Genomic DNA, 25,825 nt, shown 5'->3' with positions numbered 1-25,825 from the left:
GTTCAAGAATTGCCTTCTCTACTGGGCTGGACTCATCCACCAACTGCATGAGGTAATAATACAAGTTAGGCCAAACCAGATTACTTTGAGCCTTCGTCCCAAACTGATGGACTTCACCCCCCGGCAACTCATACTCCAGCTGTGACAGGTGGATGGTAAGACCTACCGACACAAGAGAGTCCATTCCAGATAATAAGGGCATTGACAGGTGGTCATCTTCCAGGATGTAAACTTCTGTCTCCCAGTGTGTCTCATGTAAGCAGAGCCTCATAGGAACCCTGCCCTTTGGCCCGTGCGCCCTTCCATCCGCGAGAAAAAAATTTACTTTTGCACTTCCCCTTAACTGCTCATGAGGCACTTTAAGCTTTTCTCACAAGCTGTATTTCATAAGGGTATAAGTGCTCCCTGTATCTACGACCGCCTCTCCAGTGACTCCTCGCACTTGTACGGGCACCACTAAGAGGGGCAAGGTGGCTTGCACCAAGGTGAGATTGGCACGGGGATCCACTGGGGCTTTTCCTCGTGGTTTGGGACAGGGGACTTCTCAAGACGTGGGACCCTTTCGAGACCCACTAATCCCAATAGCCACCCATTCCTTTTCCACTCAGGACCCCACCTTCACCAACTCATCTACCGATTTCACGACCCCCCTCAAAGTAGCTGCCACCCGAGGGTCACATGCATCAAGGACACATCGCAATATCTCTTCCTCACGCATATCAGATCGCCACTTCAGGCACAACACACGGAATTCAAAGACAAAGTCCCTGAAACTCTGCAGTGACTTTTGCACAAAAGTCCGGAGCTTTTCTTCCAACAGCACCTGGTATTCATCTGAGAGGAACGCTTTCAGGAAGGCAGTGCGAAATTACGCCCAGGTATTACACTTATGCCGCTCAGCAAACCACCAAGAGTGTGCCTGCCCACTGAGTGCCATGTTCAGGAATCCTCGCAGCTCGGCTCCACTCAGAGGATGCAGCTCCACAAACATGTCGACCTCCTCTACAAAGTCAACAATGCCCGTGGGTGCACACCGAGGGGCCAGCTTAGGAAACTCCATCCACGGCACTGCAACGGACAAGGACGACTGTCCCCAGTTGTTCCCCACTCCCGTTTCAGGAGTCGTCTGCCCCAGTGGCTGCGTGACGGCACGTCAGCTTTCCTGCATCTGCCTCCTGATCTCCTCTCTCATATTGGCTTCCAGGCTCCACACATACCGCACGAAGGACTGTTCAAGACACTGCACCCTCACAGCTGCCTCGCCGGAAACTCGGGCGGCCGTGGCATCGATGAGGTCATGGACAGTTTCATCTTGATTGAGAAAACTACGGGCGATGTCGCCAACCCGCGTTTCTAGCTGTTCTAGGCACAGCGTCAGATCTTGCAGAATTCGTCCCTCACCGGTCTCAGGCTGCTCCGTACTGGAGACACACAAGGTATCCAGTAGGCTCAACTCTTCCTCAAGAGGGGCTCTGACCGTTACATGACGTGGCCTAGGCAGCGGACGCATATCAACCAGCGGCCCACTCAGCTCAAGCTCCTTGTCCTGCACTGCGCTTTCAACAGACATGCTTCTGTATGGGTGTAAATGAAGTCGGACTAGAAGGGAACATAAACAAAAACCTGGCTCCTACCCGGCTCGCCAAAATCTGTAGCGGCCCAGTGCCGCTAAGATTCACACCGTCAAGATGACGGTGATTTATTTATTTTTATAGTGGATCCCAGGGACGTTCCCAGCCTTGGCTCGATCCGCACACACTCACAAACAGAGACAAAAAACAGCACACTGGGAAACTAACAGGAATTAAAGAATATAATGAAATTAAATTATATAAATGAAACAATAATACCACCCCTGTACCCCTACGGCGATATTACATTAAACATATAAAAAAAAAAACTCCACACAGCAAAATCCATGGAAACAACACCAGATGAAATGAAAGACAACGGTAGTGAGTCCATAGATCTGCATGCTGCAAGGGAATGAAAAACAGTCCTACCGGTAGCCACTGTAAGGGTGAAGACAGATAGATGGTTCAGGAGCGCTCCTTTACTTGCGGGGAAGCCAATGAATACATAATCAATCCTCAGGGCACAGGTAGACAGAAGACAATCCAGGACACAAAACTAATTACGGCTTAAACAACAGAAGGCAGTCTCACAAGTAAACGGAACACAAAATACAACAACAAAACACACTTTTATCTTTTGGCCACCTGCCCTCCTTTTAAAATCCTTTGACCACCTTTGACCCCAACAGCCCATGCAGGGACTGCTGGGAGATGCAGTTCTCACTAATAGTAGCACTGCCCCAATCCCCACCCCCAGGCCGTGGTGTACAGCCGAACTAAGGCTTGTTCACAGTGTCTACTTTCTTAGTCCCTGGCAATCCCCACTCTACGGCGTAGGTCACCGGTCCCTTCTTTTGGACAACCGTTGCCGGGCCGAACCACTTCGGAGCCAGTTTCGCCATGAATTTTTCTGATGCTTTGGAGAAGGGATGAGTCCTGATCCAGATTTTCTCCCCAACCGAGAATTGTACAAGCGTATGTCTTTGGTTGTACGATTGAGACCGTCTGGACTGGGACCTCACCATCCTCTCCTTTACCCGTTGTGTGATTAGTTGTAAAGTTTGTAAGTGATCATGTATTGATGTGTCTGGGACTGCTGGGATATGCAGTTCTCACCAATAGTAGCACTGCTACAACATCACAATAAATGATCTGTAGTTAAAAGCCAGTTTCAATTCTCTATTTTATCTTGACGGTCAAGTGTCTTAATACATTCAGTTAAATTTTAGCTCAAGTATATTTTTTTTGCTTTATACAGAAAAGCCTCAAACGTTGTTGCCAGATGCTCTGAAAGGGCATATGGTGTTTTGTGTGGGTGTGTGTTTTAATGTATCATCAAACAGTATCCGCACCATGACTAATAATGAACAAAGTCAGGTATTATTTTGGCCTCACACTAATACTTTACCTGTCAATTTTTTGCATTTGGAATTTAGCCACATACTGCTTAAAATGCATACTTACTGAGTAATGTAATTTTCCACCTCTCATATTCAATTAGTTTTTTTACTATTAAGGTTTGCAGCTTTAAGACCAGACTTCTAAAACCGTCTCCAGCTTCTTGGGGGGGACTTTCCTGCTAAAAGAGATGTAACTGGTCTTTTTTTTCCCCCCACGAGAGGTGCCTCAAACACCTCATGTGGTTTGCATCCAAATTAGAGTGCAGCACGTCTTTTTACATGAGAATCGATCCTTCAATAGAATGACCTGATCAGCTAGGCTTAGTGGTTGAAGTAGTAAAGAAAATATCAGCAATTGAATTCCAGCTATTTTGGCTTCTTCAGGACAAACACGTGGACAAATTTGTTGCTACCGTTACACCTAATTGAAAAAGTACTGCATATCTCCTGAAGATTGATTAAATGAAAAGCAATAGTCTTATTTATACTGCATATCTTTGATACGTCATCAAGTAAAGCAAAGCAAGTGTGAAATGAGATAAAGTACTGGTTATTCTATCTACAAAAGTATTCTGAAATAGCCTGGACAAATTTGTTGGTATCCCTAGAAAAAGATCATATATAATTGGATTAGTGTGATTTTTTTTTTCTTCAAACTAACTGTTTCCTTTAATTAGTATCATAAATGTCTCCAATCGCAAAATCAGTTGTTCAGTCTATTTAAATGGAGAAAATTAGTCACTCCACTGTTTGGTATCATTATTTGTCCCACACTGAACATGGACCAGAGAGTTTTCTGAGGAGATCCTAAAGACATTTATGGACAAGCATGTTAAAGGCAAAGGCTATAAGGCTATCTACAACAGTGGCAACTATTATTAAGAGGAAAATCGACCCCAGAATGGGCAGAAGGATAGTGTTAATGGTAGACAACTTCCAAAGAGATAAAAGCTGAACTCCAAGGTCAAGATCCATCAGTGTCTGATCGCATCATTCATTTCTTTTTGAGTGAGTGGAAAAAGACCCAGGAGGACTCCACTGTTGAAAGAAAACAAAAAAAGCCAGACTGGAATTTGCTGACATGCATACTGACAAGTCACAATGCCTCTGGGAGAATGTCCTTTGGACAGTTGAGACAAAATTGTAGCTTTTTGGCAAATCACATCAGCTCTATGTCCACAATGAAGCGTTTAAAGAAAAGAATACCATACCTGCTGTGAAATATGTAGGAGGCTCAACCGAGCTAAAAAGCACCCCATAATTGCTAAGAACAATACACGGACTATTCTGAAGTGGCCCGATTTAAATCCTATCGAACATCTATGAAAAGAACTGAAACAAGCAGGAGAAGGCACCATACTCCAAAGTGTTAAAAGTAGAAGTGCTGGTACTGTATACTGATGAGTGCCTGGTGACTTTAAACACTGTCAGTACACAAGAAAAACTTCCAGTACTCTGTGAATAAGGCGCTATATAAGCGTCCGACCCGGCACAGACTCACACTGAGGCACGTATAAATTGAACACAACTCTTTATTTTTCTTCAGCCGTGGGGCACGTCTTCCCCGTGTCCCACAGGCCCAACACAGTCCCACAAGCACTTAACACAACACAAATCTTTTTCTTCACCTGTGGGGCACGTCTTCCCCGTGAACCCCCCAGGTAACACAGTCCCAAAGTACCTCTTTCTCAAGACAGCAATCCTTCCATTGGCACCACCACTCCTCTCAAGCACCTCATCCTCTTCCTCCCGATTCTGGCTCTGAGTGGTGGTTGCTGGCTTCTTTTATGGCCCTCCCGGGAGTGCTCTTGGTGCTTGCTCACCTGTTCCCAATTGCATTCCCATGTGGGGGCCCATGATTAGACCAGCTGGGCTTAACTATCTCTGCCTCGCCCCCTGGCGGCCATCCCAGGTCCCCACAGGGTTGGGAAGAACTCCCATCTCCCATGAAACCCTGTGGGAAACTGAGGCATCAACCAGGGAGGCTGCCACCAAGCGTCCCGGGGAAGGTATTGAGGAGTCCATGGCTGCTCCCTCGGAATACAAGTAGAAGGGACGTCCTGGCCGGGCATGAACCCTGGCCATCCTCCACAACTCCAAACAACCAAGCATAGAAGTGCCAATACAGTGCACTAGTGAGTACCAGAGTGCTTCAAATACTGGGCAAGTTCTTCTTCCAGGTCACATGTATCTCTAAATGTTTCTTCTCTGCAACTGACTCTGCAAGTTTCATTCAAGCAACCATATATATTTTCATTTTAATGACTTTGGAACAAGTCTTAAAATTAAGTTTTAATAGTATTTTATGGCAGGTTTGGCATCGGTGTCTATTATTGAAAAGTTTTTCAGATAAGTTTTAAATAATTTCTTGAAGTACATTGACTGAAACTTAAATAGTCAATATTTTCTTACTTAAAGCTTGTTGTATCCTTGTAAATTCTGACTTTAAAGCAAATGTGTTTGTATGTTTAAAGGTTTTGAGCATGCACATAAATAGTACGCATGAACAAACTGTAAATGTCCTTGCTGGGAAATTCATTTGCTCCAGCATCAACATGGACCATAAAGTTAAACACAAATAAATGACTCTTTATATTTTAATTTTTCTCTTAATCTGTCCTATTAGGTGTCAGCCAATGGGTTTACTACTCGGAAAGAAGCACAATCAAAGGCCGACATTTCAGAAGAGCCTCAGCTAGATCTGTTTCCTCACACCTGGTTACAAACCCAGTTTACTTCAAGTAAATCTCTGCTTGTATCTGCTCCAACTGAACCAAACCTCTGCCAGTTCAGTCACTTATCGCATGGCTTTGTATCTTTGCCACCTATTCCACCACGCAGTAAAATTCAGGACAGTGTTAATGTCTGTCAAGATTTAGTCACTTCTGTGCCAGATATGATGTCAATCAGCATGGATGAACAGATGGATAAAAAAACAAATGAGAAAGCCAAATACTGCAGTACTTTGACAACATTGTGTGTGGCAGCAGATACAGCAACATGCTTGCCAAAGCAAAATAAAGATACGTTTTCCATTGATCCTTTTACACAGCTCTTCAACTCTAAAGCTGCACAAACCAAACAGTGGGTTACATTTGATAACGAATGAGCTATGACCCAAAAGATCAGGTGTAGACAAAATGAGGCTGATAATCAAGACAGTTTCAAATCAAATGTCATTTTGTCTGAACAATGTTTCTTTGATGCCGATTTTGGTCTTGGGAGTGATTGTCAATTCCCTTTAAGCAGACCTACTTCGGCTCAGTGGGCTAAGGTTTGCGGCAGTATTCCAACACAAGCAGATTTACAGAACAAAAGAGTGAAAACAAATGTTTGAGTACCCAAACCTTTGTGTAAAATTTAGGGTTTCCTCACTTACTCAAACCATGTATTTCTGCAAGCCACTATACTAATTTACTTCGTCAGACAACGTTTATTAATAATTCTTTATAAAATATTGATAGCAATGGTATGTGTGTATATAAAGGATATTTTAATCATGTCTTGTTAAGTAATAATAAAGTAATGTGTGCCGAATTCCACTAATCTGTTATCACATTGGATAATTGTTGGGGTTTTTTTCTCTCAGTTAAATATACATACAGCTTTTACTAATTCTTGGGTCATAAGATAATAATCTGAATAAATATAAATTGCTACTTCAAAATACTCTGAATAATGAGCCTCAATGAGCAAGTAATATTCATATAAATGTTATTTTAGAAGTAAGAGTGACTTTGTAATACCTAAGCTTCTGTTACAGCGTGCTGTACAATGTATTTAACAAAAGTTATTGTCAAGCCCTTCAAATCATAAATATCCTGCAGCTGACTGACTATATTATGACAAAACACTTCTTCTGAAAATCAGTTTTAGATAAGTGTAAGGAGTATATATTGATTGTACATTAGCAGTAGCTGTTTGGGGGGTGATAATCAGTGGTTTTATTTATTGAGCCTGCAATCTCAACAAAGCTTACTGTGTATGACCAGTACAGCCTACCATTTGTGCGCCAGTTACTGTATGTTGTTTCTGTTTATGTATTTGAAGCAGTGTGCCGTTCAATTAGAGCAGTTATTTTTCATAAACATTTGTAACTAGAGCGCTGCTTTTATTTCTTATATATATACTGGTAAAAGATGTATGTATATGTATTTTTAAATGAAAAATGGAAAGATATCCTCATTTGTCAAAACTGTTAGCAAACTAAGCATTAAACTGTTCAGTCATGTAAATGATTTGATAAAGTGTATGAAAGAAGTGTTTTAGAAGAGACAAATATGATTCAAAGGCTGGGGTTGAAAGCTATAAAATAGCTTCTTGCTGTCTGTGTAGAAAATGTACTGTAGTTTTCATGTGTTTGTTATGTAGACAGTTTATTGTTAAAACTAAATATCCTACTGTTTAAAATTGGTGATGTCTGAAACACATTAATGCTATAAAAAGTGCTAACAGGTAATAACTTTAATAGCATTCTATAAATATTTGTGGAAGAAGTTATTTGTGTTACATATACAGTAAACATCTTTTGTGAAATGTGATGTTGTGTTGCTCTAAAAATAAAAAGTAAAAAAAAGCATATAAAGTAAGCAAGATGGAATTTTTAAAAAATGAGTATGTATTGTCTTAATGCACTAGAAAACTGTTGAAAATTTTGGGAACTGTTACTGTTATCTTTAAATAATTTTCATTTGAAACACTTTGTAGTAAAAGTATTGTTTTTTTTAATGAAAACAATTCAGAGAACATTTCAGGTTTTTCAACAATAAACAGGATATTGCAGTGATTAATACACTTATTTTAAACTTCCACAGACCAGGATTTAATTGCCAATGTGGTTATTGCCTCTTCTCTGCCTATGGAGATTTTGTGTTAGTGCTTCATTTTCCGCCCTGATGTGGCAGATGTTTTATTAGGTTCATTTAGTACACTGAGTGAAATGTGAGTACAGGTTTCAACTTGTCCACTCCTGTGCTTTCAGAGTTGTTAGACTTTGGCTGCCTTCAATCCGCTGAAGAAGTATGTAGGTTCAGGAAGTAGTTGGGGTGTTTATATTTTTGTCTGTTAATTTGAAGTGAAAATCAGAGAGATGGTTTCCATTTTTTAATGCACATATTTCTAACATTATTTTACATAGTGAGACATTTAGGCTCCTCCTGGAACAGATGGGACTTGTCTGCCGACCATGATGGGGTTGCATTTGAAAAGAAGGTGAACCAAATGTATTAGTGAATCATATGAGTGAGTAATTAAAACTAGGGAATTTAGGAGTCAGGGACTAGGATACGTTGGTTTAGAACCTCGCATAAAGGGACAGCCGGCAGTATAAATACAAGCACATGCGATAACTTTCAAAGTTTTAGTCTACTGTTAAAATAACTAAAGTTATGTAAAACATTTCAAATGACTTACCTTAGTGCAGGGAGTATTAAAAATAAATGGATTTATATGTAGCTGCACATTAAGTATGAGTACCAAAATCTTGGGTAAATAATAGACATGGGGATGAGTATAATATGGATAGGTACACATTATTTAACATTCAGCAATAATGAGTATGAATTGTGGTTGTGGCAAAAAGTGCAAGAACGTGTGGCTTACAGCAAATATATTCATCAAACCATGATGAAATGCTTGGGTTGGCAGCCGGCGGTGCAGCACACAGGAACAAGTCCTGGTTAAATGCAAGAGGAGCTAGCCCAGAAGCAGCCCACAGTGCCTAGAACCTCTGAGCACCACAAGCTCCATGACTGAACGTGACATCAGAAAAGTAAAGACTCACATGGCCTCCAGCCAGTAAAGTGGAAGATTGGTAGCAGTTTGACCAAGATTTGGACATGGTACTGGAGATTACGGCAAAGCAGCATGCAGACAGCATAGGAAAGCCAGGTCACTGAAGTTTCCTTTCAAATAGGAAATCAGATGAAGAGAAAGGTCCTCTGACAGAGCTTTACAGCATCCTAAGGAAAAAGTTCCTCACTCTCCAAAGGGCAAAAATGTCATTGACAGCAGGAGAGAGAGCGAGCATGCCAGTAAGTGGGCAGCATTTATTGCGGATCCATTTGTTTTTTCCAGACAGCTCCTTGAGCAGAAGTGCATTGTCACCTTGAGCAGATGGAGCAGCATCACCATGACAAGGATAAGGACACAAAGGAAAAGGATTTAGGTGAATGTAATTTTATGAGATTTTATGATCAGCAAGAGCCAGTTCAGCTCCAGGACTCTGTGATTTACCATTCAAGGTTAAAAAAGAGGGATCCCAGAATTCAGCAAATGTTGTGGGAAATCTTGAGAGTGAATTGGAGGGAGGGCAGGGTTACTCAGCAGTGGAGATATGCAGAAGGTTTCTGGATTTCTAAGGAAGAATAGGATAGATACAATGAGCAGTTTAGAATAAGCCCACTGCTTGGCATAGAGGGAAAGATATTTTTCAACATTTTTTCTCCATGCCTTATAAAGTACTTCCCAGGGAAATGATACATTAACAATTCAATGTAGAGGGCTGGGATCTCTCAGGTTATGAGGTGCCTAGAGCACACAGGAGTGGCCCTGCAGTTGATTAGAGACAAATGGGAAGGGAGACTTGGCTGTGCTTTGGGTGGATCTTACCAATGCGTATAGTTCCATACCTCACAAACTAATAGAGATTGCCTTCTTTTGCCACCATGTCTTATATAAGATCAGGGACTTCATTCTCGATTACTATGGCAACTTCTGGGGCAGCTATATCAGAGTGTCACTGTTTGGAGAAGGGGATAATAACTGGGTGTACCATACCAGTGAGCCCTTTTACGCCGCAGACTGTAAACTTGATAGCCAAATCAGCAGAAGTAGGGAGCAGTGGTCGCTTTTTGAAACCTGGAGTTTCCACTGAGAGCATTTATGGATAAGCTCAGTGTTAACAGCACAGCAGTTCCAGGGTACAGCTGGATCTTGAAGGGTATGGAGAAGCTCATCGCATGGGTGTGGATTAGTTTCAAACCAGCCAAGTTTAGGTTGTGCTAAGAAAAGGGGAAAGTACCTGATCTGTTTTTTTCTGGGAGGCAATCTGATTCCATCAATTACAAAGACGCCAGTGAGGAGCATTGGTAGGGTGTTCAACAGGTCACTGAAAGATGCAACATCTGTCTAGAGAACAGAAAGTGAACTGGAGAATCGTCTGTATGTGGTAGACAAGTCAGAGTTTTCAAACAACTTGAAGGTATGGATCTATCAGCACACAATTCCCCCAAGGATCCTGTGGCCCTTGCTGGTGTATAAGATTTCGCTGTCAATGGTTAAGGACTTTGACAGAAATGTGAGCCAGCACCTGCACAAATGTTTGGGTCCGCCTCGGTATATAAGCAGTATCACCTTGTATGGGCAGAGTAATTAACTTCTACTCCCACTCAGTAGCATGACCAAGGAGTTCATAGGTTACCCTTGCAAGGAAGGTGCTGCAATATTAGGAGTCCAGTGACACTAAGGTCTCTCAAGCTGGGATTAAGGTAAGGACAGGGAGAAAGTGGAGGGCACAGGTTGATGTAGAGCAAGCTGCATCACGGCTATGCCCCCACAGAGCTGGTGGAACAAATGGCGACAGGATGAGCCAGGATTAATAGCTTTCCCGTTGTTTGCTACAAAAGGGCCCAAGGTAGGGCAAGACTGGAGATTGGTTCAGCACGAGATGAGGGTGGAAGAGTTGTGTGCCAGCTGTATGGCAAGGATTTAGCTGCAAGGAGCATGGAATAGATGGGATCAGGAATTGAACCACTAAACATCTTGGGCAGAGCTTTGGAAGTCTGAACCCGTCGCATACAATTTCTGGTCCAGACATACTCCCCCTATCCATGTAAGCTCTACAAGTAGTGCAAAATTGAAATACCGGCATGCTTGTTCTGCTTCAGGACAGGGACACAAGTATATTTTTAGCAGTTGCCTAAAAGCCTTGGGAAAGGGGTGCTATTGACAGCACCATGATCAAGTGAGAAAGACAATAGCAGAAACCTGCAGCTCAGCCATGATTCAGCAAAGCACCACTGGGCAGTACGGCGGATGGTTCTCTTTATTAAAGCATGGCAGAGACCTAGCACTGACCACATTTTAAAGAGTTGGGTGCCAGGCTGAGGAACAGAACTGACCATGTATACCAGTCAAGTCTGAGGAGATTAGATTAAATCTTGGTGTAGGATAGAAGGACTCCATTTGGAGAAAATGGAACCTGTTCTGCTGTGCCATGTTACATTTGAACCAGAGGAGCACCAATAATGTGGGGAGGTGTGTGAGTAGGTTGGAAGTTGGTTGTGCCTCTATAAAGACAAAATTACACACACTGCAGTGTGGGAGGAGGTGGGGTGATTAGTGGAGAGGCAACAGTTATGTATATAGTTTAAACACATTCAATAATAAAGTCAGTAGTTTTTGCCTGCATTGAGAAAAACATTGGCAAGTTTTGTTCCCTCATAATAATCACAGTGTGCTACAGTGGTGACCCCAATGCTATTGGACAATTCCAGAGTTATGTTAGTCATGTCTGCCAACACAGTGGCGTTAAACTTACTGGAGTTTGGGGAACAGCAAGCCGCAGCATGGTTCGCCCAAGCAGAGGCACAGTTTGTGTTGTGGGACATTACAGCAAATAACACGAGGTACTACTATGTTGTTGTAACTCTCAGTGACTCCACAGCATTCAGGGTGGCGAGTCTGCTTGAAAATCCTCTGGACACGGACAAGTATGTAACCTTAAAGGCGTACCTTTTAGAGACATATGGCCGGTCACATGAGTCAGAGTGGGCACGGCAGCTATTGTCTTTGCTAGGCATTGAAGATGCAAAGCCCTCCGCATTGATGGACCACGTTAGCTTTGCTAGGCAGCCATAAGCCCTGTTTTATATTTAGAGAGCGGTTTCTCCAACAGCACTGGCCAATGTGTCCGTCGTTGACTGCTGAGAGCTAGCCAAGATGGCCAACAGCCTGCACTCTGCTTTGCAGAGCTATCTTCCTCCTGCAACCCTCGTCAGTTCCATTAGCAAGCCCGCGTCTTGTACTGCTCTTCCTCCTCCTGCCACAATCCCAACAACTGACCTGTGGTTTTACCATGCCCGACTTGGCAAGAACGCAAAGAAATGCCACCCTCCTTGTAAATTTAGCCCACCCGGGTCAGTCAACACTATCTCATTGGACCCTGCAGACCACCTGCTCTACAATTAACAGATTACCAGTCCGGCCACCGTTTTCTATGTGATACTGGCGCACAAGTGAGCGTGCTTCCTACATCACCTATTGATGTGGCTTCAGGGAGAGAAGGCTCCATCCTGGAGGCTGCTAATGGCACTAGGATCCCCACCTATGGAACATGGCATACCACTATAGCGGGGCTACATAATAATAGGTATTTTTTTATGTGTCTGTGCCGAGATGCGTTTTCTTTCATCGTCCCATTTACTATCATGTATGTGTGTGTAAGTAAATGTTATCCCCATAAGTCAAACAGGGGAAGGATGATGAAGGGAGACCGCAACCCCGAGATGGGAATTTCCTGTTTAATCAACCAATGACATCCGGTACATTCAGTTTTTAAACGAGAGGAGCGGAAAAGAAGAGAGAGGTGAGAAGAGAGTGAGAGAGAAAAAGGCAAGGAGAGAGAAAGGAGCCATTTTATGTATTCATTTTCCAACTCATCACTTCTGTTCATTGTGCAATTCCACTGCTTGCTTTTTCAGTATCCGGATCATCATGATCACGATAACCAGTGCAGAGAAACCCCGGGGTTTGGATTCCTATCAGCTATTGCTGAGGACTTACATGGTGAGGTCGTTTTGTATTTCAGGAAGAAGCAAAATATCACTTTGGGCCAATATTCAATTACCGCCGGATTTTACTAGCTTTGGACTCATTTACCACATACATTTCAACTGCTGTTTATCATTAATCTGTGTTTGTGTTCCGTGTTTATTCATTTATTGTTTAGGGGCATGGGACGGTTTTTGTAAATATTGTTTATTTGTGTGTTCATATAAATAATATATATATATATATATATATATTATATATATATATATATTATATATATATATACAGTTAGGTCCATAAATATTTGGACAGAGACAACTTTTTTCTAATTTTGGTTCTGTACATCACCACAATGAATTTTAAATGAAACAACTCAGATGCAGTTGAAGTGCAGACTTTCAGCTTTAATTTAGTGCGGTGAACAAAACGATTGCATAAAAATGTGAGGCAACTAAAGCATTTTGTTAACACAATCCCTTCATTTCAAGGGCTCAAAAGTAATTGGACAATTGACTCAAAGGCTATTTCATGGGCAGGTGTGGGCAAGTCCATCACTATGTCATTATCAATTAAGCAGATAAAAGGCCTGGAGTTGATTTGAGGTGTGATGCTTGCATGTGGAAGATTTTGCTGTGAACAGACAACATGCGGTCAAAGGAGCTCTCCATGCAGGTGAAAGAAGTCATCCTTAAGCCGCGAAAACAGAAAAAAACCCATCCGAGAAATTGCTACAACATTACGAGTGGCAAAATCTACAGTTTGGTACATCCTGAGAAAGAAAGCAAACACTGGTGAACTCAGCAACGCAAAAAGACCTGGACGTCCACGCAAGACAATAGTGGAGGATGATCGCAGAATCATTTCCATGGTGAAGAGAAACCCCTTCACAACAACCAACCAAGTGAGCAACACTCTCCAGGGGGTAGGCGTATTGATATCCAAGTCTACCATAAAGAGAAGACTACATGAAAGTAAATACAGAGGGTGCACAGCAAGGTGCAAGCCACTCATAAGCCTCAAGAATAGAAAGGCTAGATTGGACTTCGCTAAAGAACATCTAAAAAAGTCAGCACAGTTCTGGAAAAACATTCTTTAGACAGATGAAACCAAGATCAACCTCTAGTGCCAGTGGCACTGGGACACTAGTGTTTATTGATGATGTGACACAGGACAGAAGCAGCCGAATGAATTCTGAGGTGTTCAGAGACATACTGCAACCCAGGAGTTTATTAAAGCAAAGAAGCGGAAAATTCTTGAATGGCCAAGTCAGTCACCTGATCTTAACCCAATTGAGCATGCATTTCACTTGTTGAAGACTAAACTTCAGACAGAAAGGCCCACAAACAAACAGCAATTGAAAGCCGCTGCAGTAAAGGCCTGGCAGAGCATTAAAAAGGAGGAAACCCAGCATCTGGTGATGTCCATGAGTTCAAGACTTCAGGCTGTCATTGTCAGCAAAGGGTTTTCAACCACGTATTAGAAATGAACATTTTATTTCCAGTTATTTAATTTGTCCAATTACTTTTGAGCCCCTGAAATGAAGAGATTGTGTTAACAAAATGCTTTAGTTGCCTCACATTTTTATGGAATCGTTTTGTTCACCCCACTGAATTAAAGCTGAAAGTCTGCACTTCAACTGCATCCAAGTACAGTACTAGTCTCTGCAGAACACTGACCCGAGTGGGCGGATTTCAAGTACTGGAATTGTATTACAGTGGGCGGTTTCAAAGCGTTGTTCTGATTGGCTAAAACAAACACTGGGTGGATTTCAAGCGGAGTAGGCGGGTTCTATTGGAGTTTCTGATTGGCTAAATCGACAACTGGGCGGATTTCAAGTTAAGTATCTGATTGGCTGTGTGACGGGACTTCTTATCATACCGGAAAAAGAATCTTAGTCTGGATTAGTGATGGGCGGAGTGAAGCCTCATGAAGCATCAACACGTTTGAAGCAATTGTGTCGGAAATCGTATCGAAGCTTCGAAGCATTTGACACTCACCTCTCTAGGGACACCTCCTGGCCATTTGTATTAACAGCACATTCTAACAGTAAACTCTTAGAGCATTGTGGACGAATACCGAATCTCTATGAAGTTGTGATATACACCTTTGAAGTCAAAAATTATAATTGGCAATAATGTCAAGCATTGTAAATCGACATACGCTTAGCAAGTAATTATTCTGCAGTAATCGGATCAACGTTGACTAGTTACGTTAGGCGCCAGCACGGATTACCGTTGTTTAGAAGTAAATGTATGCGTAACGGTGGCTTGAACAATTACGCCAGTCGGACAGCGCCAGGTCTCGTGTTCAATAAAAAACCTGGTCAGCATCTGTCTGGGGATTGCAGATTTCCGTTGCCTGGTGCATTTGATTGATAGTTCCGATTATGCGGCAATGCTCCTTGAAAACCTGGTTGGTGTTAGACTTCTAATCGGGAATTTAATCTGCATAATGTACATTCATATTCTAATTCCAATGTAAAACCAGCATATATCAGTATTTGAATTAAACTCTTCAACCAAACTAGACTACACCTCGTGGAAATGAGATTGGTCCATCACTAACTGTCACTAAATTTTGCAATAACTATACTGATACGAACTGGCGCTACACATCCACATCATCACGTGCATTGGAAATGAGACGCTGAGCTTTTGACGCACAAATGTTTCAAAACGACACATTGAAGCTTGTTTAAAAGTGCACGTGAGATGATGAAGGGGAGGTAAAGCCAAATGTCACTGAGATATGTCGTGTGTTTACTTTTATCAGCACTGTCAATTACTTCACCCCATGTTAGCCTTGTTAATGACGACGCTGTAGACTCTTCATCGATTGATACAGACGCCGACATGAAGATCTACTAATGCACTGGAAACAAAGAGCAGGCAGCTATCCATATTTATAGTAATTTCAAAAAAAATCTGTCTTTGCCAGAAACATTTATTCTTGTTTACCGTAAGAGCAGCCCATACTAATCATTTATCTCGAAGCATGCGCAAATAAGACTTGATACACGTATATCACCTAACGTTCAAAGTACAAGACCTGCAGTTTACATATTGTAACATAATATAGCTAATACAACTAATGAAACTACGTTAGCTAGATCTACCATTTCATCATACACATGAAACAAGACACATATTTTCATTAGATACATCTTTATCACACTGCATGGGTTTCCTTCGGGTGCTCCGGTTTCTTCCCACAGTCCAAAGACATGCAGGTTAGGTGCATTGGAGATCCTAACATGTCCCTAGTGTGTGCTTGGTGTATGTGTGTGTCCTGCGGTGGGCTGGCATGCTGCCGGGGATTTGTTCCTGCCTTGCGCTCTGTGCTGGCTGGGATTGGCTCCAGCAGACCCCCGTGACCCTGTGTTTAGATATAGCAGGTTGGACAATGACTGACTGACTGACTGACAGACATATTGAACATTAATGCAGTAATTATAGCAGTAATAATGAACCTGAGGAAGAAAAGGAATATTTATGAGAAGGGACAGAAACAGTGATATCGTAGCAAACAGTATAAAAACAACATATAACACAGTAAATAGAACATATAGAATATCAAACAAGATATTACACTTCACCAGCAACCACCCGGTATCTCATAAACGGAGCTGTGTTAAAACTCTATTCAGAAGAGTCCACACCCACTGTAATACGAAGGAAACAAAAATGAATGAGAGACGCTATCTCTTCCATCTTTTCACTTCAAACGGATACTCAAAAACATTCATTAATCGGAGCTTACACAGAAGACGCCAAAAAACTCAGCAAACAATTGAACTGAATCAGAACCCCCACCTCACCTGGCACTCACTCCCTTATCACCACAATGTGTCAGAAGGTACAGCGGGCATCCTGGCCAAGTCAGGCGTCAGAATAGCACACAAACCCACGAACAATCTGCGCACGGTCCTCTTTAATATTAAAAACAAGAAATCGATAGCAGAAACACGAAACGCACTTTATAGTATTCCACGCAGTTCTTGCTCAGCAGTATACATAGGACAAACTTCAAAAAGAATCGCAACACGTATAGAGGAACATCGCAACGCCGTCAGAAGAAAGGACTCACTTTCATTGATCTACACGCATACTAAATCAACAGGACATTCATTTAACTGGGACAAGTCAAATTTAAGGCTAGTACTAAAAGTGGCAGAGAGCTGGCCGAATCTTGGCTATCAAATGAGAACGCCATCAACAGACACTTGGACGTAAATCCAGCATATGTAAACTTAAGGAGAACATGTTCATAATAAATAAACTGTATACCCAATACCCCCCAAAAATCACACTGATTTAGCCACCCCCCATCCACATAATGTTTTGCTATATATTGCGTTTGATTCTTGCAAGTCTAAGCATTATCCTCTGATGAAGACCCCTGGCAGGGGTTGAAAGCTCAGGAATAAAAACTACTTTATGATACATGATACATTTTTTCTCCCTTTGTGGATCTCCAGCTGCAAATATACAGTAATCCCTCACCTATTGCGGGGGTTACGTTCCAGAGCCCCCCGCGATAGGTGAAAATTCTTGAAGTAGCGACCTATATTTATTTTATTATTTATACATATTTTAAGGCTTTATAAACCCTTCCCACACTCTTATAAACCCTTCTCACTCTCTTGTTAACCTTTCCCACACTCTTATAAACACTTCCTATGCTCTTAAACATATTCTACATTCTTAAACACCTCAGACCAACACTGCACACTGCACGCAGCGATCAGACGTCAATGTGTCTGCACTCGCTTTGTGAAGGGGGGCAGCTGAACTCACGCTGAGCAGAAATGGACTTTGTGCTGCTTCTGCCAAAATGCCTGCTTGTCGCTCTGCGCATTCGGAAGGAGGAGGAGGAGTTGGGGGGGGGGGGTGTGAGGGCTGAACGCACGTTCGCTCAAACCCCCCTCCCCGGAGGCGCAGTTCCCATTGTCAAGGGGGTGGGGAGCTGAATGAACGCTAAGGAGAAGTGGACTTTGTGCTGGCTTTGTGCTGCTTGTCGCTCTGCGTGTCAATAATTTAAAAGCCTGTACATCACCAATTTTCCTGTCTCACTGTCTTGTCTTGCGTGAAGTTAAGATGTTTTATAATAGTGAGATGTTACTCATATCCTTAGCCCGACATCCACATATCATATGTGTTAACAAAGTGTGTTTTATAAGTTTACATGTGTTTAAAGCATGTGGGATGGGTATTTTTAAGGCTTAAACTATAAAAATGTTTATTTATATGGTCTTTCTATATCGCGGATTTTATATATATATGTTGATTTCTATATTCAGTGAATACACGCATAACACTGTTCACTATAGAAGTGAGGCAGTGCAACACAGAGACTGGAATATTTATGAGAACAGCCAGAGTATTATGGTGAAGGAAGTGTTTTGAACCATATTAGTACAGCTGTTCTTATGCATTCTAATAGTCAGCATTTTAATATGCAAAATTTGTCATTTTATATTTTGACACTAAGTAATCTACTGCACAATAATTTCAGTTGTGTTGATGATCCAGAAAGATTTGTTTCACCAATCACAACTCTGTTGAAATTTTGTAACCTGGTGGTGGAATATGCAGTGTAATGTAATTAATATAACTTCCTAACTCTCGGGTCGAAGCAGTAAGCTGACATGAGGAGTGGAAATGTCCCGCCCTCATGCATTGCGGTTCGATACACTGAGCAGACATGCGTAGTACTGAGATTGCATCCTGATGGGGTGCTGAAGCCTCAGACATGCTGAGTACTGAGATCGTGACGCGACTCCGAAGCCTCAGACATGCGCACTAGGTTAACTGAGGCTTCGAAGCGTCGAGCAGATTTGAAGCCTCAGACATGCGCACTGGGGTAACTGAGGCTTCGAAGCGTCGAGCAGATTTGAAGCCTCAGACATGCGCACTGGGGTAACTGAGGCTTCGAAGCGTCGAGCAGATTTGAAGTCTCAGACATGCGCACTGGGGGTAACTGAGGCTTCGAAGCGTCGAGCAGATTTGAAGCCTCAGACATGCGCACTGGGGTAACTGAGGCTTCGAAGCGTCGAGCAGATTTGAAGCCTCAGACATGCGCACTGGGGTAACTGAGGCTTCGAAGCGTCGAGCAGATTTGAAGCCTCAGACATGCGTAGTACTACTGAGATTGCGTCATGACGGGCTTCAAACGGGGATTTGAAGCCTCAGACATGCGTAGTACTGAGCTCATGACGGAGCGCTGAAGCTTCAGACATGCGTAGTACTGAGCTCATGACGGAGCTCTGAAGCTTCAGACATGCGTAGTACTGAGATTGGATCATGATAGGGCTTCGAAGTCTGGAGCAGACATGGTCACTGGTTACTGAATCTTTGTGAAGCCTCAGCACACTCAAAGGCATTGACCTCTATATTCTGAGAGTCTATCTGACACTTAACTCTCTAGTTATATTTTGTAATTCGTATTGACATTACACACTTCACTTAATATAGTTAAACTACAATTCAGGTAGTTGCTGAGAAGTAATTATTGTTCTTGTGGATTGCTGTGATTTCCTTTGTCTAATACATAGTGTCAAAGATATATTGTCATATATCAACTTTATATATATAAAAAGATTAGGTAAATCGTGCAACCTTTTTATGGAACACTTAATTTTGTTCAAAACCGTACGTCATATAGTATACATCTATAAATATAATTTTTTTGTCTTCATTAGGAGAATACAACAATGATACTCTCGTGTCAATTAAACCAATTTAACGTGTATATGTCAAGCAACATATTTCCACATCCGCCGCAGTAAGAACAGTAGTTGTAGTTCAGTTGTGCGAAGCTCGTTGATTATCCTGATTAGGTGGCTCAATGGTATCGCAACTGTCTCTCGGTAAAAACACCAGCGGTTCGCGTCGTCGATCCTCCACTTGATAAAGGTTTTTTTCAATTCCTCCATTTAACAATATTTTCAGCTTGGACGGATAGCGAGCGAATCGAGCTGTCGAGGGAAGATTGGGCCGCCATAGACGGGCAGGGGGCACACGTCCCTAATTATATTGTGTATGTAAAGAGTTTCACTGTAAAACGTAATAAGCTTCATATTTGTGTGTTTGGAGACCCTGGTGTCGTACTGAATTTGTATTGTAGAAAAACAAACTACTGTCCAGCATGCCTAAATGTGTCTTTTCGTTTCTGATCGCTATACGGCACTACCAATTTAAGACAATTCGCTATAAACAGTTTCAGCCAATCAGCGCCTTCTAAACATGCAGAATGACAGTGTGAACCTTTATTGTAGCGGCGCAGCATCTTCGTTTCAGTCAGTCATTGTCCTGTTAGATTATTTACTGTTAAGTGCTGCTTGAGGTAGCGTTTATAGTACAACAGGTAGCCTACGTAGTTCTTAAATTGATATTGAAATGCACACACAAGTCTCCTAAATTATTTATTGAAATGCCTACATTTACAGTGTCCATTTTAGGAAGTCGTAGTTTTTACTTGTTCCCGTTATTAGGGATTACAATTTCTCAGTGTCATATATTATTCGTTACTACTCGCGAGTCGCGGATCATTGAGATTCTGATTTATATTCGGTATAAGCAATTTTTTTTAAAGGAGCGTTAATTGAACTGACTATAGCAGACTTGTCATCTTCTTAAAATGACTTTATTGATTTGATGTTGACAATCATAAGGTCAAAAACCAAGGAGGCGATGAGTTTGCACGGACTGTGCTGTTTCTTTTTTTTTGTGACATCGCATCAGTAGAGAGTGCGTCAAGTTAACAATGCATTCTGTCCTAAATGGCAGCGCATACGCTTTTTTATATTTCCTAAAGGCCAATGTGTCTCAGTTTGCTCATTAATATATTTTGACAGTGTATTTTAGTGAGAATGATTATAAACATATTACCCACGTTCATTTCCCATGTAGATATGTAACGTTTGGTGAGAATAAATAAAAAGTAACAACACATATAATAGTTATGTTGCATTGTTTATGATTAACAAAATTCATAGTTTATCTGAAATGTTCTACTTATACAGTCGATTTATTCCACTTCTGAAGGTGTACATTGTCGGTATTCTCCATTGCAATTGCCCCAGAGTGTAAGGTGTGCCAGTGCAACTGAAGGGTGGCAGACGAGCTTACGTAATGGGTGACAAGGCACATCCTCACCCTGATGCCGAGGCTCTTGTCATGAATATTCCCATCTTGTGCTTTTTCTCGTTCCTGCCAGTTTACTATTATTATTGGACACGTATGTAGAGGGAATGTGTGTCTTATTTTATGTCTATGAAAGGAAGGACGGTAAAGCCTTGAATGAAACTCAGTGTTGTTGCTTTGGGTGACACGACAGGTGAGGAGCAGGGAACGTTAAATGTGACAGTGACTGCGGGGGATTGTGGGACTGGAAGATGATTTAAGAATACAGAAACGACAAAAGCTTAGTCTTTCAATATTTTTATTTACATCAATGACTTACTCCGTTGTGCTGCAGTTCGGAAGATTACTTATTTACCCCCCGGCGCAGCCTTTGATAAGATGCATTCAGAAGGAAAGGATGTTACTGACAAAGTCAGGTGCTTTTTTGAAAGTTTGGCTCCAGATGTGCTTATCCAGCTGCTCCTTCTTGTCAGTACTTGAGTGATCTTTATGTTCACCTCTGGATGAATTCGCAAAGTTTCTTTACAACGTTTTTGTCTCATTAACGCAGAACTCCCGAAACTTTCCTAAAATTGCAGAAGACAGTTGTGATTAGTTATGCAGCACACGCTTTTACACACATTGCTTTTTGGAAATCAGTAATACAAATCAGCTACAGATCTGGGAATCACTGAATAGTAAAAACGTTTAATGATAGTGTCTTGCGCATATACTGGTGTAATGACCACGTCGGCTTTAGTGAAGCGTTTCTTAGCCTCTCTGATATGATCGACATGGCGTAGAGTAGATTCTGGATTGTTATAATACGTGCTACCTTACGCAAAATATGCTCATTCATTTGTTACAGATTCTAGGTGGACACGATTCCACACCAAGGAAAAAGGTGCCCCATGTAAATCGTTCATAATGTCTCCAAAATATATTTGTTAACTTTCAGACAAGTACTACTTAACTGTTTTATACAAAATCCTTATTTCAACATATGCGAGCCTAAATTAGGATTTGATCTCGGGTTAGCGAACCTTATCGCTGTAGCGAGAACTGCTTTAACGCTTTGAGCCAAAGCGCTTTAACAGACTAGTGAATTACCAAATCGACTGCTGACTGCGCAGATATCAATGACGTCATTACGCAAGCGTGACTCAAAATCACGTGACGGGCGCATTTGAAGCAAGCCTCGAAGCGGCGCTTCGATCTCCAGTGCTTCGAAAGCTCGACACAGTGTCGAAACCTGAGTATCGAGCGGCCCATCACTAGTCTGGATGCGTGCAGCACAGCGTGCAGGAACAATGGCTGCGGATCGGCCGCAGTACATGACCCCCTTTTACTGTATACAATGACACTGCAAGTCCCCATCTCAGTTGAATTAAACATTGAAATCACACAGCACAAGACTTGGCATGAAAAACAACGTATAAACCACAACCAAGGCAGGTAAAAGTTAGTAAAATTGGCAATCATGTAAAAGATAAAAATATAAAGTGCTTAAAAGTGTAAGGTGTAATGAGTGACAGATTACAGCAGCCAGTATATGTATTATGAACAAGGTTTATGAGTATGGATATTAAAGACATTCAAAGTTATTGAACGACTGGAATTCTTTTTGGAATAAACTGTTCGGCAGTCTGTTAGTGCGTATTTTGATTGACGTTACGTTTTCCTGAGGGCAGAGGTTCGAAGTGTTGATGACCGGGATGAGACGTGTCCTTGATGATGTTCTTTGCTCTGCTATGATACCGGGTGTTGACAATGTCCTCGAGTGAGAGAGCCATTTGTTTTAAAAGCTGGTGTTAGATTTGTGGAATATCTACACATGAATAATCATATAAAAGGTAAAGTGCATGAGCATTGCACAGAGACTTCTCAATTTTTTTATTTTTAATAAATTTGCAAAAATCTAAGTAAACGTTTTTCACGTTGTCATTATGAGGTGTTGTGTGTAGAATTCTGAGGAAAAAAATGAATTTAATCCATTTTGGAATAAGGCTGTAACATAACAAAATGTGGAAAAAGTGATGCGCTGTGAATACTTTCCAGATGCACTGTATGCATGTTATCATCCAGTTGACACTTGAAACGACCACCAGAGGGCGAACTGGAGGTGACTGACAGCATTCTTTATGTTTGAGCAACACCGCACCCCTGTTGCTTTTGAAATTAAATAGAGTTGGCCGGTTCCAAACATCAACTGGATGATAATATACACATAAGACTGTAAGACAAGCACATTAGTGAGTCTTCATTGTTTGTTAAGTTATTTTTATAGTTGTGTTTTTTTATATTAAATTTTTCTCAAACAAAAAAAAAACACTTTATTTTCCTCCCGGGCAACGCTAGGTATTTCAGCTAGTATTCCATAAAAGTAAGGTTAAAATAATGCAGGAAATTGTCTTTTAAAATTCAGTTCCCAGTGCAACCCTCTAAAATTGACAATTCCTCTACTTACCTCTCACAAAGGCACACAGCAGATGAGACACCCAACTGAAAGTCACAGCCATCCTTCTTAACTGGCCTGGGTCCCTGCTGTCCCATGACTCGCCAGCAGGGCTCCCCATCCAACCCCAGGCTTGGGCCCTTGTTGTCCAAGCTCTCAACAAGGCTCCCCAATCTGAGCCTCCTCTCTCCGACTCCTGCCGCCCTCTGACTCTGTTGAGAATTTTGATTAAGGATCAAAATGCTTCATTATTAGTTTTAGTGCTATTAGCTATGAAAAGTCTAGGCCTACCTAAGGCAGCTTTAAAACGACACCATTTATTTTAGCAGAAAAGTCTAACCTGCCTGTCTTTTCACTTGCTTTGTTTTGAACTTCTGCAAGTCAACGTCGCTAAGATCTCTGAAGAAGCAAGCAGGCAGATTTTGTTTTGGGAACGCAGGTGCTGAGCTTCTCACTGACAGAAAACTAAACCCACTGAGTGCCCGGTCTTTGCCAGTGTGAGTACTAGGCACACTCTTAGGCTAGCGCATAAAACATATAAGCACTTAAATGGCATTTAGATTTATTAGGGCTCATCAATACTGTGGGAAATAAAGTTAAAATAACATGCCTTATGATACCTAGTTAGTCTGAGCTACAGTATATAGGGGCTTAAGAGCTGATTATTGAAGATTAGGGACCTTTGCCTGCACACAGATTTCCGTGAAGTAGCAGCAGCTTAGGTTCTGTCAGACAAGTGTACAGTTGCATGCCACAACTTAACACTGCTGCTGTCTGCATTCACAGACTTTTACATTAGCACACACACATATATATTTTAGATTAGCGTTTAAGTTTACATACCAATTCTTCTTTGTAAATCCTAATGATGATAAATAAAATTACAGCAGAATGTATTAGTTAGCTTAAAGAATCACTTGTTAAAGGCTGGTCTTTTTTCCTTCTTTCTAGCACAAAGCATCGTGTTGTCAAGGTTGTCTGCAGCTTGGCCCTTATCAGTGAATTATTATTAATTATTATTATCAGTGAAGCTGGGTGCACCCACTTCCCGGTACAGTTGCCTATTATTTGAGCCTTACAGGGATGCTAGTGCAACAAATAACCATTAATTTTATTATTAATTAGGCAGTCCAGTGTTCACATGTGGGTCCTCCTGATTCCAGCTCAATTTTAAGAATAGGATTCGGACGTGAGAATGGGGGGGGGGGGGGGGGGGGGGGGGGGGGGGGGGGGGGGAGAGGGGGAGGGGTTGAGAGGAATTTAGGTAATGCTCACCTCCAGCCACTTCAAGCCAAAGTGGTTGCTATGAAAGGATGGACTAGATAGGAAATTTGTTATGACAAGATCTACTGGGGAGAAGATTTTTATGCGAAAGTCCATAGGGTCAAGGATATTGTTATGAGATGGCCTGCACCATCAGATAATTGTTATGAGAAAAGGTGCTCATTATCATGAGACTGTGCAGTAGGTGTTGGGAAAATGGTGCAAACGGAGGGCATTTTGTGATAAGAATTGTAATAAATCTGGGGCTCAAGGAACACTCATAAACTGAGATGGCTTTATGTGCTCTGCAATAAAGTCTAAATTCTGACTGCCATTCTGAAGACTCTGCTATTTTTTTCTGAAGATTTCTCAACAACAACTCATGGACTTACACGGTGAGTCCCACTGCTCTTGGTCATTGCAGCTCTCTGAATCACTCAGCTGGAGTGATCCATTACACAGCCCTAAGAGTCAACCTAATGTTCTCCCATGGACTCTCCTTCCCGGCTGCCTGCCTGCCTCTCTCTCTCTCTCTCTCTGTCTGTCTGTCTTGCACCAGCTCTCTCCACCTCCTACCTTCTCTCCTGTTACTTATCCTCTGTCTTTCTTCTCTTCACAGCTTTCCTTTTTCTCATTGTTTTTTCTCTGCTTATCCCATGTAGGCTCCTCTTTATACTGCCTGTTTGATTGGGAGCAGGTGTGAGGAGCTGTTCCCTCTGTGGCACCATTGAAGTGGTGGACTGATGAACCTGCCTCTACAAGTGTCTGTGGCCCGGCCAGCCAGCTCCTTGATTAAATGTGGAGCAAAATGCATTCCACAAACCTGCACCCAATTGGAGCCTGCACCTTCTTTATTTAGAAACTAACCACCTTTGGTAAGCCCCAGACCCAGACCACTATACCACAGTAGGGTTTTGCCAGACTGTCAATGGCCCAACTCATAGTCATAACTTCAGATTAGATCTAATTATTACTTACGGAATTGAGACTCAAAATTTTACATGTTTAAATTAGATTAAAACAAGGATTGTGCAACATCAAGATTATAACTATGGATCAAAAAACCTGAGTATAATTGTTGAAAACATTTTGGATCATCTAACAACAAATTATAATATGACCTTGAAAGAGGCTTTGAACATAGTAATTCCAATCAAAACAAAAGTGATTCAAGCACATCACCCTGGTTTAATGAGAATACTTGAGCTCTTAAATTAGAATGTTTAAAACTGGAGCAAA

At 41.8% G+C, this 25,825-nt stretch overlaps 1 protein-coding gene across 1 annotated transcript in view; it reads left to right on the top strand.

Annotated features, from left to right (window-relative positions):
* Positions 1-7,884, top strand: part of synj1 (synaptojanin 1) — a 540,854-nt gene extending 532,970 nt beyond the window's left edge. Inside the window, 1 exon segment of the mRNA XM_051926623.1 lies at positions 5,601-7,884. Coding sequence (XP_051782583.1) covers positions 5,601-6,083 — 483 coding nt within the window. The 3' untranslated portion in view covers positions 6,084-7,884.
* Positions 7,885-25,825: the final 17,941 nt, after the last annotated feature.

The sequence above is a fragment of the Erpetoichthys calabaricus genome, chromosome 4 (assembly GCF_900747795.2).
Source record: "Erpetoichthys calabaricus chromosome 4, fErpCal1.3, whole genome shotgun sequence".
Lineage (NCBI taxonomy): Eukaryota > Metazoa > Chordata > Cladistia > Polypteriformes > Polypteridae > Erpetoichthys > Erpetoichthys calabaricus.
This window is presented reverse-complemented; position numbering and strand designations above follow the sequence as displayed.